At 38.3% G+C, this 18,909-nt stretch overlaps 1 protein-coding gene and 1 non-coding gene across 2 annotated transcripts; both read left to right on the top strand.

Annotated features, from left to right (window-relative positions):
• Window positions 1-842: 842 nt before the first annotated feature.
• TRNAP-UGG (transfer RNA proline (anticodon UGG)) lies at window positions 843-914 on the top strand. Its single transcript has one exon. It is a non-coding gene; the product is annotated as a tRNA-Pro (tRNA).
• A 12,933-nt stretch (window positions 915-13,847) lies between these two features.
• Window positions 13,848-17,285, top strand: LOC144714630 (membrane magnesium transporter-like protein). Its single transcript, XM_078589416.1, has 4 exons — window positions 13,848-13,959; window positions 14,069-14,121; window positions 14,233-14,333; window positions 17,044-17,285. The coding sequence occupies exons 1-4, from the start codon at window positions 13,887-13,889 to the stop codon at window positions 17,135-17,137; spliced, it is 321 nt and encodes a 106-aa protein (XP_078445542.1). The 5' UTR covers window positions 13,848-13,886; the 3' UTR covers window positions 17,138-17,285.
• Window positions 17,286-18,909: the final 1,624 nt, after the last annotated feature.

Raw genomic sequence — 18,909 nt, forward strand, 5'->3', positions numbered from 1 at the left:
ATGTACAAATTATTCAAGTTTTTTTGTGGGTTGTGGAGCCTCCAGACTAATTATTTCCATAGTTTTTCCCCTCTTTAGATTTTAATCATCACATGATCAGATTCATGAGTCAGAAACACGATGATAACTCGCCCGGTCTAGTAGTTTGGTGAAATTATTACCCTTTCATACTTATTCTGATAAGATGGTTATCATCGCCCAAAAATCATTGCAGAAGAGATAATATAGGTATTGCAAGAATAATTCTTTCTAAGATGTTACAAACTGATGTCAACTCTCATTCTACTCATAGAAAGTATGTCTTTAACTTTATAAGTATGATGTGGATAATGTATTTTCTTGGACTTGATGAGCTAGAGTCTAGTATTAATAATTACTAATTTTTATTTTCTGTGTGCAGATGTTTATCATCGCCCCAAAAGATCATATATTGAGTTTTTAATATAAGACAATATATGTTTAGCAAGAAAAGCTCTTTTTAACATGCTACTTACTGGGGTTCAGCCTCTTCTACTCTTAGAAATGATGGCATTTACCCCATAGAGGTGTACTGAAAAATGTATTTTGTTGGCCTTAGTTTGATTATCACTCATTCATATTTTCTCTGAACGAATGTTTATCATCACCCAAAAATCATACCGTGAGAATTTAATAAGACAGGTTTTGCAAGTAAACTTTTTTTAAGATGCTTCACACTGGTACTAACTGTCATTCTACTCTTAGAAATGACGTCTTTAATAACACCGAGGTGTACAGAATGATGTATTTTCTTGGTCTTATTTAGTGAAATAATCAAATTTTAATGTTAATACATACTTAAAATAAAACTATTATTCAAATTTGGGTGTTTGGTCTAGTGGTATGATTCTCGCTTTGGGTGCGAGAGGTCGCGAGTTCGATTCTCGCAACACCCCTACTTTTTGCTTTATTTGCTTTTATACCCCCCCACCAGATCAACGGAAGAATGTTCTAAAATCTTTACCCAAAAACGATTATTTTTTAATGAAATATCAACTCCTTGATTATTGCTTTTTTTGCGTTTGTACCCCACCTAATAAATGCAAAAAAAAATCGTCCCAAAAATTCTTGTTTATGAAATAGGAGCTCCTTGATTTTTCCTATGTTTGCTTCTGTATTCCACACAAAAAACGGAGAAAAGCTCTAAAAACTTCGTCTAAAACAATTTTTTTGAATCAAATATTAACTACTTGAACTTTACTATATTTGCTTCTACCCCACATAATTAACGGGAAAAATCTCTAAAAACTTCACCCAAAAACAATTCTTTTCTGAAAGAAATATGAATTCCTTTGTTTTTTTACTGTATTTGCTTTCGTAACCTACCAGATCATTGAAAAAAAGTTTTAAACAGCTTCCCCATATTGCAAAACAACAAACAAAAAATTTATTTTTGTTCTCTGAAAAAAATAAGAACTCCCTTCGATGTCAGAAAATGTGGAAAACTAGTGGAAAATGGAGGTAGACTCTATCAATGACTAAGTAGAGATGGGCTATTTTCTTCAAGAAATAGAAAATAACTTCTAAGAAACTTCTAACCAAAAAACTTGACCTTATCTCTATTGCACAGCATAACCAAAAATATGCCTTCTTACCATAGAGAAAAACCCATCATCTCAGAAACCATGAGAGAGATATTCATATATAGAGAGATAGATAGGGAAATAGAGGGAAAGAGATACTGCTGTTGTTAGACTGGTTGAAAAAAAGAGAACAATCTAAATGGATCATCCTTAACAAAAATATGGTTTTTTTACCGTAAAGAAAACCCATCATCCCAAAAACCATGAGAGAGATACCCGTATATAAAGAGAGATAGATAGGGATGTAAAGAGAGAGAGATTGCTGTTGTTAGAGGGGTTTACTCGAAATCTAAACACAAACATGCATGTGAACAAGATGAACAATCTAAATGGGTATTCCTCAACAAAAATAAGGATTTTTTTACCGTAGAGGAAAACCCATCATCCCAGAAACCATGAGAGAGATAGCCATATATATAAAGAGAGATAGATAGGGATGTAAAGAGAGAGAGATTGCTGTTGTTAGAGGGGTTTACTCGAAATCTAAACACAAACATGCATGTGAACAAGATAGAAAAATCTAAATGGGTATTTCTCAACAAAAATAAGGATTTTTTTACCGTAGAGGAAAACCCATCATCCCAGAAACCATGAGAGAGATAGCCATATATATAAAGAGAGATAGATAGGGATGTAAAGAGAGAGAGAGATTGCTGTTGTTAGAGGGGTTTACTCGAAATCTAAACACAAACATGCATGTGAACAAGATAGAAAAATCTAAATGGGTATTCCTCAACAAAAATAAGGATTTTTTTACCGTAGAGGAAAACCCATCATCCCAGAAACCATGAGAGAGATATCCATATTTAGAGAGAGAGAGATATCCATATTTGTAAGACTGGTGGCTCGAAAACTATGTACAAACATTCAAGTGAACAAGATAGAAGAATCTAAATGGGTCCTCCTCAACCTCTCAGTCAGATATTAAAAGAACAACTTCCCACAGAAACCATGGAGATTGCGGTAGTTACCTGGGACAGCCCTGCCAATACAGAGAGCGAGAGGTCTTCACAATACCAAGAGAGAGAAAGACAGAGAAAAGGGGTAAAGAGAGAGTGTGTAGATAGAGAGAGATAGCGGGGTAGAGAGAAAGAGAATAGCGACAGAGAGGTGAGAAGGAGAAAGAGAAAGAAGCGCGCCAGAGAGAGAAAGAGAAAGAGGGGAGGCAGATGAAGAGAAAGATAGAGAGAGAGAGGGGGAGAGAGAAAGAGAAATAGGAGAGAGAGAGAGGGGAAGAGAGAGAGAGAGAGGAGAGCGAAGGGGAGAAAGAGAAATAGGAGAGAGAGAGGGGGGATGAGAGAGAGAGAAAGAGGAGAGCGAGGGGAGAAAGTAAAATAGGAGAGAGCGAAAGAGGAGAGCGAGGGGGAGAAAGAAAAATAGGAGAGAGAGAGAGAGGGGAAGAGAGAGAGAGAAAGAGGAGAGCGAGGGGGAGAAAGAAAAATCGGAGAGAGAGGGGGGGAAGAGAGAGAGAAAGAGGAGAGCGAGGGGGAGAAAGAAAAATAGGAGAGAGAGAGAGAGAAAGAGGAAAGCGAGGGGGAGAAAGAAAAATAGGAGAGATAGAGAGAGAGCAGAGGGCCCCTCTGAGAGGGATAGAGAGAAGGGAGAGAGAGAGAGAGGACGGTAGAGAGAGGGGAGAGGAAAAGAGTAGGAGATGTAGAGAGACGGGAAGAGAGAAAGAGATAGAGAGGGAGAGAGAGAAATAGGAGAGATAGAGAGATGGGGAGAGAGAAAGAGAGAGATTAAGAGAGAGAAATAGGAGAGATAGAGAGAGAAAGAGAGCAACTCCTCTCTCGTCTGCCGCACGCCTCGTTGAACAGTTCTCATCCTCTCTCTGCATTTTATCCTCCCCTTAAACGACAGGTGGAAAGAGACAAGATCAGGAGAAGAGAAGATCTACAGACACAGAACATGAGTAGATCTCAGCCGTTGATTTCTTTCTGTTTTTGCACCTGAATTTAATAAATCCTCTGCCATCAATGCAAGGAAGATAACTTTAAGAAACAACATGAATTTTTCCCAATGTTTATTCTCCACACCCATAATGAGGCAGCGTGCTTTATGGATATTGGATAGTCATGGGATCCTAGAGTAGAGGCTTTGCTCTGTCTTTTCCAATTATTTTTTTGAAGTGAAAAAATTTGACCATTTCATAACTTATTTTGACCATTTTAATTCACTTCATCAAAAAAATTTTAAGATTGAAGAGTATGTACTTGGAGATCATATTGTGTAGTTCTTTGTATTGTTGAATTTTTTCTTTCCTATGGTGTTATTCTGAAATACTTTGAATGTCTCTTATGAAAGATTATCTGAACTTTACCACTCATTTACTTTTCAAAGAAGAAAATTCTCAAATAAAGAGGATACTTTATGTATATTATCATTGTTGGGTTCTAGAGGCCTTGACATGGATGAACAGAACAAAACGATACACAGTGGAAGACTTTTGCGAATTGAACGGCATCGACAAAAACCATTAAAACGAAGTACCTTTGCACGAATCTCATTCGTGATTTCTTCGATCCCGGAGCGAGACGAGTCGAGCTGCTCAAGTGTGCAGCCTCTAGACGTATCCACACGGCTCTCGGCGCGTCAGATCTCCTCCTTCTCATAGACGAGCCCCGTTCTTTCTCTATCGGCGTCGTTACGTTGTCCCAATCACATTAGGGATGGAGAGGGGGTGTGGGGAGAGTGGAGAAGAAGGGGAAAGCCCCTGAACAATTCTGGCCTGGGTGAATTTCGTTCAAGGCCTTCCCCTATTTATACTAAGTGGGTATTTTCATAAAACCCCCAAAACTTAAGTATATCTTCTGACGTCCAAAAGACCATTTGCGTGTGACCCTCTAGGCCAGTGCATCAGTCTAGTTAATGACTGCAGCGGCCCAATAACCTTTATTGGCCTTCCAAATTAATTAACTATATCATCATATAGATTAACTAATGTCGTATCGATTTAACCTAATCGATAGTCGAGACTCTGACACGTGGGGTGCCAAGCTACACCTAGTGTCCTAGAAGATACAAAGGAGTGTGTATTGACTCACTCATGGAACCTGTTCATCATCGGTTACCGTGTATGTATAATCCCTCATCCACTTGACGCTCCTTGGACGACTTAGGGTATGGTCAACTATCAAACCCTAATCGATCATCTGAGTTAGTACTGATGCATTCGGAAATCATCGGAGAACTCTTCTCCGATATTTCACTACCTTGGCCAAGGACTTCATCACATCATCTTCCTCGAGCTGTCCCCTCTTATACCGAGGGTGGACGATCCCATCTTGACCACTCAATCGCCTTAGTGTACTTCTGGATGCACCCGAACTAAGACCGTTTAGAATCCCATGATTAAAGATTCATTGGCCATAGCCAAAGTATAACCGTTCGTCCAAAAGACGTCTTTGGTGTCTTAGGTCTAAGGACCACTTACACAACCGTAACGTGAATCAACCTGATTGACAGTTCGGTATAATACCATTCAGGGATTCGTACGAATCAATTCAGTGAACTCTTTCCACTAAAGAGCACCCACTATCTATCCTTAGTGTCGCCACACTAATGGCTACGGGATCGGCCATACTCATCATATGAGTGAGGCTAGATAGTGCTGTTCTATCCATATACTTCAATGTCCTTCTCGCGTATCCTTTGAATAGGAATGTTTAGAACACATGCTTAAAGACTAGTGATCTCCGTATTACGATCTCATCATAATTCACTAAATCCGATCATGTATTCATGGACTTCATTATACACATCACACGTGCACTATAATGAATATGTTCTATTAATGAACATGAAGCGAGATGTGGAATGTGTGATTGGCTTGCCGGCCACATATATTTCCATCAATAATATCGTGACAACATATTTTAACTTACAAATTATGCTTACGAGAATTTTCTTCTTCGACAAATACAATGTTGAACTAGAGTTTTTACAGATGGTATGCCCTCTCTAAAGGATGTCTTTCGTAACACATGAGTCTTTATTAATATCAAATGCACTCTAAATTGACCCCAAAAGTGCTTGTATAATTTGTTGTGTCCTTTCTTACATAAGTTCCGTCCTAAGGGTAAATTAACTTTGTAAAGAATAAGGTTACTATGACAATAATGTTACTGTGATCTTCTATCCTTTTAATCTTTATGTTTTTTTCCTATGCTATCATCATATACAATAGTCTTCATTTTTTTCAACTCCCATTTCCCATGCAAAAGCAATGGTAAATCCACATCACTCATTCCACTGTATCGTGTGGTAGTGCGTACCCGCGGCCATTTCTACTGTAATGAGGGATGATAAGACCCACTCCAATCCATTCACTTCATGCAGACAGCAGAAACTTATCACGTTTAACTATCATCTAGTGCTACTTAAGCTTTGGCTAAGGCTTGTCAATTCCTTCTAAAAATTTATTTAGTAATTCCTCCTAAAAAATCATTTTAATTCCTTATTTACAATTTGGATAGATTAGGTTAAATAGGGTGAACACATTCTCACCTTCCTATAAGTATTTTGAATTTACTTTCACCAATTTTCTTGCAAAAAATTAGATTTATTTTATAAATACATAAATTGACTGAAATCTTACTTTTTCAAAACCCCCTTCTCCCTATGGATTAATCCTTATTTTCTCTATGCTTTGAAGGAAGATTATAAATATTATATCATAAATAAAAAGCCTTAAATCCCACAGTTAGCCCTAATTTTCGGGTATCAAATTGTGTGGTTACCGGGGAGCGAGTGTCTTTGATTTTTGATATTTATTTTTAAATAAACACATATTTTTAGTGCAAGTCAAGCTAGAGAGGCATGTGGGCAAGAGTACGCAGTGGCAAATGTGTACTGTAAGAGAGACTCGCTCTCAATCATAGTTGATAAACACAAAATTAGGGTAAAATTATGTCATTGATATTTGAGTTAATCAATAATAATTTATAAACATTTACTCATAAGATTATTTGACCAGTAATTTATGAGCAAGGGTCGTCTCCACAAGAAACGGATATAAGGTTCAAATACTCTTTAAATGATGATTCAAGAGGGATAAGAGGGGATTGTGATGTGATGAATCCGAGGTGGTGAGTGGGTAATAATAATTAATTAATAATGATGATATGAATAATAATATGAGGAACAGGTAGGAGGATGTGGATAGATCAAAGGGAATTAAGTGACTGAGGTGGATGAAGATGTGAAGTGATGATGAATGTAGAAGATGCATTAGAAGATAAGATGATGAAATGGGTGATTGGATGTGAATGGAGGAAAGAGGGGATGGGTGTTGTGAGCTGGAGAAGAGGATGATAGACTAGATGATTTAGGGTTTTTATATGAGATGAAGGAGACGAGATCATAATTGAGATTGAAGATGGTTGTGGTGGGCTGTGATGATGGAAGATGGTGATGAGAAGGATGTTGCAATAATTAAAGGGATGTGATGGAGAGTAACAAATTTATTGCAAGATACCAACTTTAGATTGCTATGTTCCGCCAAAATCAAGGCATTTTCATAACGCAGATTAGCGTCTACACTTCTCTGCTGATCTTCCACAATCACTCAAGAAACCAAGAACAACCTTGATGGACCTTCAAAACCTCTCTTTTGATTATCTCTCTAGGAGGAAGGGTATTCAAAGATAGTTTTTACAAAAGTCTGAGGCTTTATTTATAAATTCAACCATATGGGTGGAAAGAGGTGGGAAAAAGGAATCTCAGCTCAAAAACTCAGCTTGAAACTCCTTCTGGATTATTGGATATCACGACACTAATTTAGATCGTTCTCAGTCATGTGAATTTCTCTTTCTTCTGATTTTCTTTCTCCTTTGATTTAGGAAGTCCAGAAAAAATAAAGAGCCATTAAATAAGTCCACTGGTAGGCACACTGGTGTTGTGTAAGTGGTGTGCTTGAAATGAGGATTTCACATAGATAGTTAGCAGTACAGAACAAGGTGGTTAAGACAATAGATGAGAAAGGAATAGTAAGGCGACATGTAGAGTAAGGGTATTTTATGGATGTTGACTACATGCTAATGGTAGCGATGGGAAGTGTACGAGTTGATACAGATAGTTTCATACAGTATTAGAGGTGGTGAAAATCAGACCCTAGGGAAAATTTAAAGATATCTTTCCGGTTGAAACTTTCCAAATAAAAGAGGCAAAGATATACTAGTTCATAAAAAACCCAAACGTAAACAGATGAAAGAGATGATGATCTTTTTTGTGGGGGATATCTCAAAATTATATATACATGTGGACTTTTGCACTGAGCATCACTAGGAATGGTGATGGTGCACGCCATCGAAGATCATCATCGACGTCATCCGCGCCGCACGCCCTCGACGTTGAAGACCGGGTGAAGCCGCTCCAGCTATCCTTTCCATTTTCTCGTCTCTCTCTCTCCCGTGTTTTGTCTTTTTCTGTTCTCGTTTGTCCCATTTTTGTCATGTTTTGTCACGTTCGCAATGTCTTTCGTCCGTCCACGTTTTGTCGTCAAGGGGGAGGGGCCATCCTATGACCCTCTCCCATTGCCCGTTCCTCTTTTCCTCTTCTTTTCTCCCCTTAATTTCCCTTGTGTTTTTCTGTGTTGTCTTTTCTTATTTGTAATGGGGGGAGCCCATTTATAAGGGCTCCCCAAAGGGACACTCTTATGGCCGATTAGGGGCCCATCCTTTCCCCCCTTATAAGGGAAGGGTGGGTGCCCTACTTCAGCAGACCAGGTATTATTTTGGAACGGATTTGTCTCGTTTTTGCTTGGTCTCAAACAGATCTGGGGTCCCGCGATCGTGAATCGTCAGTTTGGGTTCCTGTCAACTATTCGGCCTACATTTTGGCCATGAGATTTTGGCCATCACATCTTCAAATATACAAGTCCATTGAAATTCTTGTGCGCCACGCGAAGCCAGTACTCACGATCTTCGATCCGAACAGCCTCCCTGGACCTCGTTAGACAAGTGCTTGGAAACGCTGGCTGGTGGTCTACGCTCAGTAAAATCGAGGACTAAACTGTCCTGACGAATGTATCTTGACCGAACTCACCGGGATTCCATCGTGACATTGTGATTCGTTGAGAACTAGAACAACTAAGCCCCCCGCCGATCTGGTTGCTCAAGTCTTTGTGGCCCAAACTCCAATATGGGATACGAGATCGTAGCTCTTGAAGCACCCCTGCCCTGCACAGTTTCCCTCTTGGCCGATCCCAACGACACAGATTCCATTGTCGATGGGCGGACCTGTGAATTGTGGCTCTCCCAACCCACGACCGACCCGGTTGAAGCGAAGATCTACCATGCGCTCAGGCCATTGCTCTGGCCGCTCCTCACCGCTGGCAGAGCAATTGTTCGACCTGCAGTCAAACAATTTCTGGCAGAGCTACCACCTCAGTCGATCAGCAACAATCGCAACTTACTCTCTAGCTGCTGACCTCCTCATCTCCTCCCTTTACCCTACGCTCGGGCATCGTCGCATCGCCGCCGAGCCGCCGTCAGCTCTCCGGCGTCCCTCCGCCACACCCGCTCTGAACCGCCACCGACCGTCGACGACTTCCTGCACCCCGAGCCATGCTGTCGAGGTACGCCGTGCTCACCCGTCGCTTGTTTATTTACTTCTTGCAGTATATTTTTGTCTCGGGCTAGGTTGGTGAGAGAGGCTAAATGAGAGATAACTACGAATCTGAGTGTCTTACCGGTACAGACGAGTACGTCTGTTACGTGCAAGCCCAACGGATTGAGTCTGTTCAGCCGTAGACGTCCCCGTCGCTCCGACGAGGTTCGAGAGGTCACCGTCGCCACCGCTCGGCGATTCCCATCCAAGCTTGGAGCTCGGAACCTCCCGCGAGTCAGAGCCTGCACGTACAACACGTAGGGCACTCCGCATCACGTAGTTACATACCCGTTAGGGTAACAGTCGGACGACGACACAGCCGTTATCCAATACTTTATCCGTTATCGACACCGAGCCATCATATTCGGTGTCGACCGGACGACATCCCCGACAACATCCTGCATCAAATGGGGTCCTCTCATCTTAGCCAATACGAATGTTGGAACACAAAAGTAAGTGGCAGGATACATGACACCTACTTTGTTTGTAGTACGGCAGAGACATGGTTTCCATTGGAGAGCCTTAGTCTGTAATCGATTTAACATTCTCACTGAAATAGGACATCATCACTCGAATATGTAATATAATTGAAGAAAAAGTAAAATGTATATCCAATTTTTGTATTTTTGTGTTGAAAGAGTCTATCCAATAATAGACTCTTTCAACACAAAAATACAAAAAAGATGATTTTCTAGAAATTTTATTTTGATAAAATTTTGTAATAATCAAACCTTTAGCGCAGCTTTGTCAGCGCAACAGCCAATGAGAACTCAATTTAAAGAGATAATAAACTAGAAAAAGGTTGTGAAATATTTTATTTAAGTTGATCAATATCCAAGCCTCTCTCTGGGCATGTAGTGAAAACATCTAGAGAGTGGCGAATGGAAATGGTTTGACAGAAAAGTCCTTGTTGATTTAGGACATGTTCTTGAATTTTTAACTGTACCAAAATAACCACCAAGAAGTGAGGAGATACATGAGCGCAAGCAAGGAAGAAGGGGTGCGACATGAGGGAAAGAGAACTAATGGTGGCAAAGTTGGAAAGTAATAAAGACTCTTATTTTTATTATTTTAATCTGTCACTGGACATAAATCAGCTGATTTGCCCATTTTCTAGGGCCCAATTAGGTGAATGTTCTATGTTCTGGGAAAAGGTTGGTGAGAATGGTGAACTAAACCAACACAAAAACTGGGGACAAACCAAATTGGGTCAACTTATCATTTTTTAGTATTCATTCTCTTTGTCTAACTTATCAATTTTTTCTTCTCCTTTTAACCCTATCCAGTTATCATTGTCTCATACGATTCTTTAAGCACTTCTTTAAAATCTTCAAGGCACCTATGGCCGATTGAGAGTGGGACCATGGAGACTTGCAAAAAAGTTTATAATTTGGTTCCCTTCTTTATGAGACTTAAGCTGTTATTGAAACCTCATCTGTGGTTTCAAAATATCATTATCATAATTCTTGTTGTATTTAATGAAGCATTTGCTTATGCATTTGGTGTTTTTACTATCCCATATGCCTAGATGACCACTTATTTGTCAAAGAATATCCACTTCTTTCTCTTCCTTGAGAAAATACATAACTAAACTGATGTATGCTTCATAAAATGTGCCAACTTTGAGGATGGCAAAGCCAGATTTGAAATGACATACATTAACATGAATCAACACATTTTTAGTTCTCCCCAAGGAAACTCCCTCAATCCCATTGAGCAATTTCAAAGCTTGAGTAGAAGGCTTCAACTCCCTAGATGAATTTTCATTTAATATTATCAAAGGTGGGACATTAAGTCATGATCTAGGGTCTCTAAGTATGTGATTCAAGAGGAGACCTCTAACAATACATGCAATCTGCCATTTGCCTAAATATATCCTGATATTTGATCACATGCCTTTTTTATATTTTCACTATAGGGATTTCCTTTTGAGTGAATGGGGATGGTTTCCTATTCATGTCACCCCCTAATTTAGTTCGTACATACCATTGTTAGATTTTCTTCCTCAATTTTCTGCCCATCACTATTAATGATGTGATTATATTTGTCTTCCTCTAGACACTCTGCATGTATTTGTGAATTTATAAAATCAATGAATAATATTTTTGTCTTGCTTGATGTCCTAATATTCCTTTGGTTCACATCCAATTGATATGGCAATTGATCATCAAACTTGATCCTCTTCTCTTGTATTTCAGATGTATATTTTAGATTGATCCACGAGAGGTTTCAATGCTCTCAAGTAAAGATCTAATCTTGCAACAGACGATACCCATGTCCCTCATCTTCATAATTTTTGTGAGCAGCATGAGTATTGGTCAGATTTATATCTTTGATCAACTCGATCCAAACTTTATTGTACAATGGAACACTAAGTAAAAAATGGATCTTAAAACCAAAAACACAAATGATCATATTACATTTTTCTTAGATTGTATTTGTGACCTCTTGATTCCTTATGGAAAATGTCCGCCCTCTAGGTGTATTCATGATATATTCAGAGCATTGGATGTCCTTATCGTTCCCTCTAATAATGAGTTTAATATCCTTAATATCTAGTCTCACCAAAAGCAACAGTTGGGAAGAGCAAGATAAGAGAGGAGGGCACTCAAGAATGAATTGCATGGGTATAAAAAATGGGAACCCCCTCTATTTTTTTTTATAAAGTCCCCAAGAAACTTCCACAAAAGTCCAGGCACTTGAGGGAATTTCGTAAAAGCATCCAAAATAAAGAGTACAGTGACAAACATCCAAAAATATGATTGGTGTGATAATAATTTAAAGTAATTATCAGTTTATTTAATAAGCCTAATGGCCCAATAACATTAATTGGAAAGCCTTATTAATTTAATATATCAACATATAGGCTAATTAACATGGATCATTTTAAATCAATTGATAGGTTGAGTTGTAGCATGTGGAATGCAAAGCTACACCTTATGCTCTAGAAGATACAGTGGAGTATGCCAACTCTCTCATAGATCATTTTTTGTCATTGATTAACATGTTTATAATCTTCATCCTCACGAAATTCTACAGACAATTTTTTGAGATTATAGTTGCATCATTTTTTTGTTTTGGTCCATGTCACCTGCAGATTTTTTTAGAAGTGTTACCTAATCATTGGTCGTTATGGCACCGTGATTTACAATGCCATAATGGTAACTTTTCACAATGACTAGATAAGCTAATCATTATCGAAAACCATGATTGATTGTCATTCAATTGAATTGAATGGCAACACATGGTGGGGTATGAATTTAAGAACACAATTCCTTAAATAACTTTTTAAACATAAAATGCAATCCATAATCAGTATATTCCATGATAATGTCACAATCATAAAAATATATTATGACTTAGAAAAAACATTATATGAAAAATTGGGTTTTAAATAAAAAGCTTTGATTGCTTCGATTAGAAAATTCAAAAGCAAGAACAAAAAGGAGAGAAAGAAAATTAAGAGGTACATGCCTAAATATTGAACTAAAAGTAATATAAAACAATATTAAATGGGAACTTGGGTTTTTAAAGAAAACTTTGATTTCTTCGGTTATATCCACGAGCAAGAAGAGATAGAAAGGAAACAGAAAGAGGCACATGCCGAAATACTATACTAAATACTAATCCAGAAAGAGGTAACTTGTGTTTTAAGTAAAAAGCTTTTATTGATTCAGTTTTAAAGACTACTCACAAGAGGGGAGAGAGAGAGAGGGAGAGAGATACACACCTGAATGTTAAACTAAAAGGTGAAATAAAATAAGATTGCATGCAGGCTTGGTTTTTAAGTAAAATAGTTTCCATTGCATCTGTTATAAAGTTCACAATCAAGTATATATCTAGAGAGAGAGAGAAAGAGAAAGGGAGAGAGCAAACAGTAAGAGGCATATATATACTAAACTAAAAGGTACAATAAAGTTAGATTCCGTGCAAGCTTGGATTTTAAATAAAAAATCTTTGATTGCTTCACTTACAGAAGGAGAGAGAGAGAGAGAGAGAAAACGGTTAGAGGTGCATAACAAAATATTGAACTAAAAGCTACTGTAAAATAAGATTACATGCAAACTTGGGTTTTCATAAAAAAAACTTTGATTTCTTCAGTTATAAAATCCACAAGCAACCAGCTTGAAGCAAGGAGAGACAGAGAGAGAGACAGAGAGAGAGAAAGAGAGAAGTAAAAGGTACATGAATAAATATTAACGTATAAGGTACAATAGAACAATATTATAAAATCCACAATCAACCACTTTGAAGCTAGAAGAGAGAGAGAAGTAAAAATGCATGCATAAATATTAATCTATAAGGTACAATAAAACAATATTATATGCAATAACTGGGGTTTTAAATAAAAAAGCTTCTACTGCTTCAGTTATATAGTCCAGAAACAAAAGGAGAGAGAGAGAGAGAGAGAGAGAGAGAGAGAGAGAGGGAGAGAGAGAAACAGAGGAACAGAGAGAGATAGAGAGAGAGAGAGAGAGAGAGAAACAGAGGAACAGAGAGAGAGAGACAGAGAGAGAATAAACAGTAAGAGGTACATATGTAACTATGAAACTAAAAGGTACTATAAAACAATAATATTTGCAAACTTGGGTTTAAAATAAAAAAGCTTCTACTGCTTCACTTATAAAGTCCAGGAGAGAGAGAGAGAGAGAGAGAGAGAGAGAGAGAGAGAGAGAGATGGGCACCGGCTACATGGTGGGAGTGCTTGGATGCATCATCCTTGTCCACGCGGCCTACTCCACCATCCAGTGTAATCTTTCCTATTGATGATTCTCGGATGTCTTTTTTTTTGTGATCGATGATGCTTATCATACCCAATTCTGGAGCCCTGATTCGGTCTTCTTGCGTTCGATTTACAGATCGGGGCGTGCTGAAGATTATCGAGGAGGAATTCAGAGGGCCACCCATAAATGTAGGGTGATTTTGATTCTGATTTCTTTTTCTGGGTCTTTTTTTCTGCTCGATTTGTTGCACCGGATTTTTAAAACATTGGATTTTTCTTCGTGGGTTTTGCTTATCGTAGGTTGTGATTGAGCTGCTTGTGGGTTTGGCGTTGTCGGTGTGGGCCGGTCTTTCTGCCCCGGGCAAATTCCTTTCGATTTTGCCGGACTCGGATGAAAATCGGTATGCATAATCCTTGACTTATATCAAGATTAAATCGGTCGGTCCATTTATTTTTGAAGTTTTGTATTTTTGTTCAAATAGATAATCGGAAGGATGTGGTGCCATTTTACATTTTTTTCCTCTTTAATTTATGTTATTGTTATAAACTTCTTTGTCTATATACATAAATTGGTTTCCGATCATCAGTCAAACCTGATCAATCGTTCAAATTTTTTGAAAGATCAGGATTCCAATCGATTGATCCTGATCGACATGTTCAATGGATCATGATCAATTGACCGAATCAAGCTAGATCTTCTATCGATCAAGCTGGATCTGTTCTAAGGATTGTGCCAAATTTTCGGTCTGAATGACTCTGATCTGATCTGATCATCAACCCCTTTATATTTGGCTTCTGGTTGATTTTTACTTGTTTTCTTCTTTGGTATTTTGATACAACTTCATGAACAGCTTCCTTAGATTTTCTGTCTGCTGTTTTGTAAAGCAGTGAAAATTATGATACAACTTAAAGTTATTCACTTTTTCAAAATAAAACATTTAAAGCTATTAAAACTGGAAAGGAGATTAATTGAGTAGAACTTTATGAAAAAAAGGGACTATAATAAACCTTTAGTATGGGGCTCGAACAATGGGATGAGAAAAATGAAGAGCAAAGGTTATTATGAGAGTAGTGCTTTCCATAAGGATGTATTTTCTCCCTCTTACTTCATTGAGGTCGAACTTCCCTTATCAATGTTTCTCCTATAAGTTTTTGTCACACCAAGCTAGCAGCTTGGCCTGGGTAACTCTCTCCCTCTCTCCCTCTCCCCCTCCCTCTCCCTCTCCCCCTCCCCCCCCTCTCTCTCTCTCTCTCTCTCTCTCTCTCTCTCTCTCTCTCTCTCTCTCTCTCTCTCTCTCTCTCTCTCTCTCTCTCTCCCTCTCCCTCTCCCTCTCCCTCTCCCTCTCCTCTCCTCTCCTCTCCCTCTCCTCCCCTCCTTCTCCCTCTCCCCTCTCTCTCTCTCCTCTCCCCTCTCCCTCTCCTCTCCTCCCCTCTCCCCTCCTCCTCCTCCCTCCTCTCTCTCTCTCTCTCTCTCTCTCTCTCTCTCTCTCTCTCTCTCTCTCTCTCTCTCTCCTCTCCTCCTCTCCCCTCTCCCTCCTCCCTCCCTCCTCCTCGCTCTCTCTCGCTCTCCCCCCTTCTCTCTCTCTCTCTCTCTCTCTCTCTCTCTCTCTCTCTCTCCTCCCCCTCCCTCCTCTCTCTCTCTCTCTCTCTCTCTCCCTCCTTCCTCCTCCTCCCTCCCTCCCTCTCTCTCTCTCTCGCTCTCTCTCTCTCTTTCTCCCTCCCTCCCTCCTCCCTCTCTCTCTCTCTCTCTCTCTCCCCTCTCTCCCTCCTCCCTTCCTCCCTCCCTCCCTCCCTCCTCCTCTCTCTCTCCCCCTCTCTCCTCCCTCCCTCCCTCCCTCCCACTCTCTCTCTCTCTCTCTCTCGATTCAGTGGGATCTTTCACTCACATTTTTCCACCAAGAACGTTTTATGAAACTCTTTGACCCCCGAATTTTGAGTGTCGTTTGTATTTGTAAAATTCATATCCCTGTGGTTCTTATTCGCCACTGTTCAGTGAAGGTTGCGTGTGACCAATGGGGTTTTGATTTTTTTAATTCATGGGCATTGATGCATGTCACAATATTAACTTATAAACCTTTCCATTCATCTAAGATAATATCTCTTAAACTAGATTTCTATGATTGTTTATTTTTACGTTATTTTTAGCTTGTTATCAAACCTATCCCTATAAATTTTTTAGGTGAACCTTTTTATTATTATGAGAGACTCTCTGTATACTGATTAAATATCAAATTTGTCTTCAGATGTAAATTCGTTGAATCGTATTTTGGCCATTCACTTCATAGGGTAGATGTCTCTAAAATAGCCGGAGCCCTCTTGTATGATCATCTCTTGTATGGATTTCATTACGATCTCCATTTAGTTCTAACGAAATCAAGAAATAGGACGAGGGAGAGAGAGGAGAATAAGAGAAGAAGAGAGAGATATAGGTGAACAGACCTTCTAGAACTTCTGAATCAGGAGTTCTTGCCCTCACAACAGTCGGATACAGCTGGATATTTTCTAGAACTGGTTATTTTCTCACCCCGAGGCTTGGTCATTTATCGGGTTTTGTGTGTTGAGTCCTTATCAAGAATTGTTTATCAGTCCTGGCTCGTCCCTGATCGATCCGTCCTTCTCCGATGGATCTCTCCTCTGTCCTCTCTGGTTCCCTTTCTGCCTCTTATAAAATTCTTTCATTTCTAAGAACCTACATTAATGTCTCTATCGATTTCCCAATATGGTTGAATATTTTGAGTCGCATATCCTCCTATTAGGGACTCAGTTTTGTGGAAATTAAATCCCCACGGCCAAATTGTCGGATCTAAAAGAATTTTCTGAATATTCGGAATTTTCTGAACTTTGGATTTCAATTTAAATCCTTCCTCTCCTTTCCAAGAAATAACTTTAAGATTTCTGTTTGGATTCCTCGACTAATGTACCTTTTGAATAGTCACTAATATGGGTTATCAAGGAGGTTAGTAATTTTTTTTATTGATATTTTTTTCTTAGCAGAGATTCAAGAACCAATTTAAGAGACTATCAAAAAAAATTTTGAAATTTTATGTAAGCTTGATGGAAATAACGGTGACCCATTTCCAGTTATTATTTCTAATATATTTTTCTTCGCAGGATGGTATCTCTTCCAGCGAACTTTGACTTCATAATCTTCAATCATCGAGGCAGGGCCGTTCCCTTTGATCCAGAGTTGAAGCTGACCAGCTGAACCACTGGTGGAAAAATGAAGCAAATGCTGAAAATATTGCAGGAACACCAAAAAGACTGAAAAAATCATGAGTTTAACATGTTGAGTTTTGAAGGACTAGTTAGTGTGCTGAAATTATTTTGTTGATTATTTGATCGCTTACTAGATATTTCACTTTTTTATTTTAAAATCCCTCCTGGGATACATTCACTTCTTAGGCTTAATATCCATGAAACAATATAGTTCATGCTTAGTACATTATACACATTGCAGCATGTATACTTGTGCACTGCATGCGCAAGATGCACGGCATGCTATGCACGAGGACGAGTTAACAGAGTGTTTTTACCATTGAAATCCTTAAAAAACAATTATTTATTGCTACGAAGAAATCAAATTATGTTTATTGCACTATTTCATAAATGAAAGGGAATGAAAGGAAAAAAATAATATTATTGATTATAACAAAAATATGTTTATTACACTAATTCACAAATGAATGAGAAAGAAAGATGGAAATGAAATTCTCAGGGTCAGGTCATAATGCTTGTTCAATTTCTTTTCATGCATGTCAACTGCATGTGCACTTAGCCTGAGTATCCTGCACTGTGCACAGCTCAGGAGCATATTGTCATGCACATGCTCTGCACTCGTTCCAGTCATGATGCATTTTACGAGGTGTAGTACAATATATTGAAATAAATAAAAAATTAAAAATAACGGGCATAACAAATTGAAATCTATAGTGCTGGTTGGTCTGCTGAAATTGTTGTCAATTATTTGATAATTTTCTTAACTATTCCAGGAGATCTACTTTAAAAGCTTAGTATTCATGATAACCATGTTGCAAAGCACTGAGTTCAGAAGATGGACAAGAAATACAGCATCAACTATTTCATGACATTAAAAGACCTAACATTCATGGGCATAACAGGTTAAATTATTATGTTGATTATTTGATATGTTCATTGAACACATTAGTAATTTTATGAAAGAAACCCTACCATGAGATTCAGTTTTAAAGTCTGAATATTCACCATGTGTCTTAGGCTTCACGGTAAGAGGTTGTGATCAGATAATGCACACCCATAAAAGATTGCACGAAACTCACAAATATCAAAAACTAATGGATATCACACGGGAACTTGAATAATTGGTTTCCTCCAGAATCATTTTGTGAATTATTTAGTAGTTCTATCAAAGTAACCTGACCACAAAAAAACTACCTTTTAATCATAATGTTAATGCAAATTATACCTTCAACATTGCTTCTGAATTAATACCTTTCAATAGTTCCTTCAATAATTCAAAAGGAATTGTCGACTTACATCAATTAAATGTCAAACAGTTTTTCAAATGGCCCAACTAGAGCATTTCATTAAGTTGAATACATCAATTCAAATAAAAGCTGTATCATGGGAATTTTGTCATTCGTAGTTGACACTACGTCTATGTATTTATGTTATTTGTGCCAGATCTTGAACTCATGAAACCAAAAAAGTTCATCTACAAAGATGGCATTTGACAAATATAATCTACAATTTCAACTAAATATTATTTAAAATATTCTGAGTTTCATTATTGATTCTACTTATATATTGAGCTACCATCAACCTTGAATGGATAACACTGTGAAGCTTAAACATATATATATCTAGCAGACATTGCTCAATAATGTCCCAATGGTTTCCCTAACGCCATGAATTTCTCACTGAACTTCTAGACTTTCAGCATTGGTTGACCTTTAAAACTGACATGAAATATATTTAAATAAGGGCATAGAAAAATATTAT

The sequence above is a fragment of the Wolffia australiana genome, chromosome 17 (genome assembly GCF_029677425.1).
Source record: "Wolffia australiana isolate 7733 chromosome 17, ASM2967742v1".
In the NCBI taxonomy this organism is placed as follows: Eukaryota; Viridiplantae; Streptophyta; class Magnoliopsida; order Alismatales; family Araceae; genus Wolffia; species Wolffia australiana.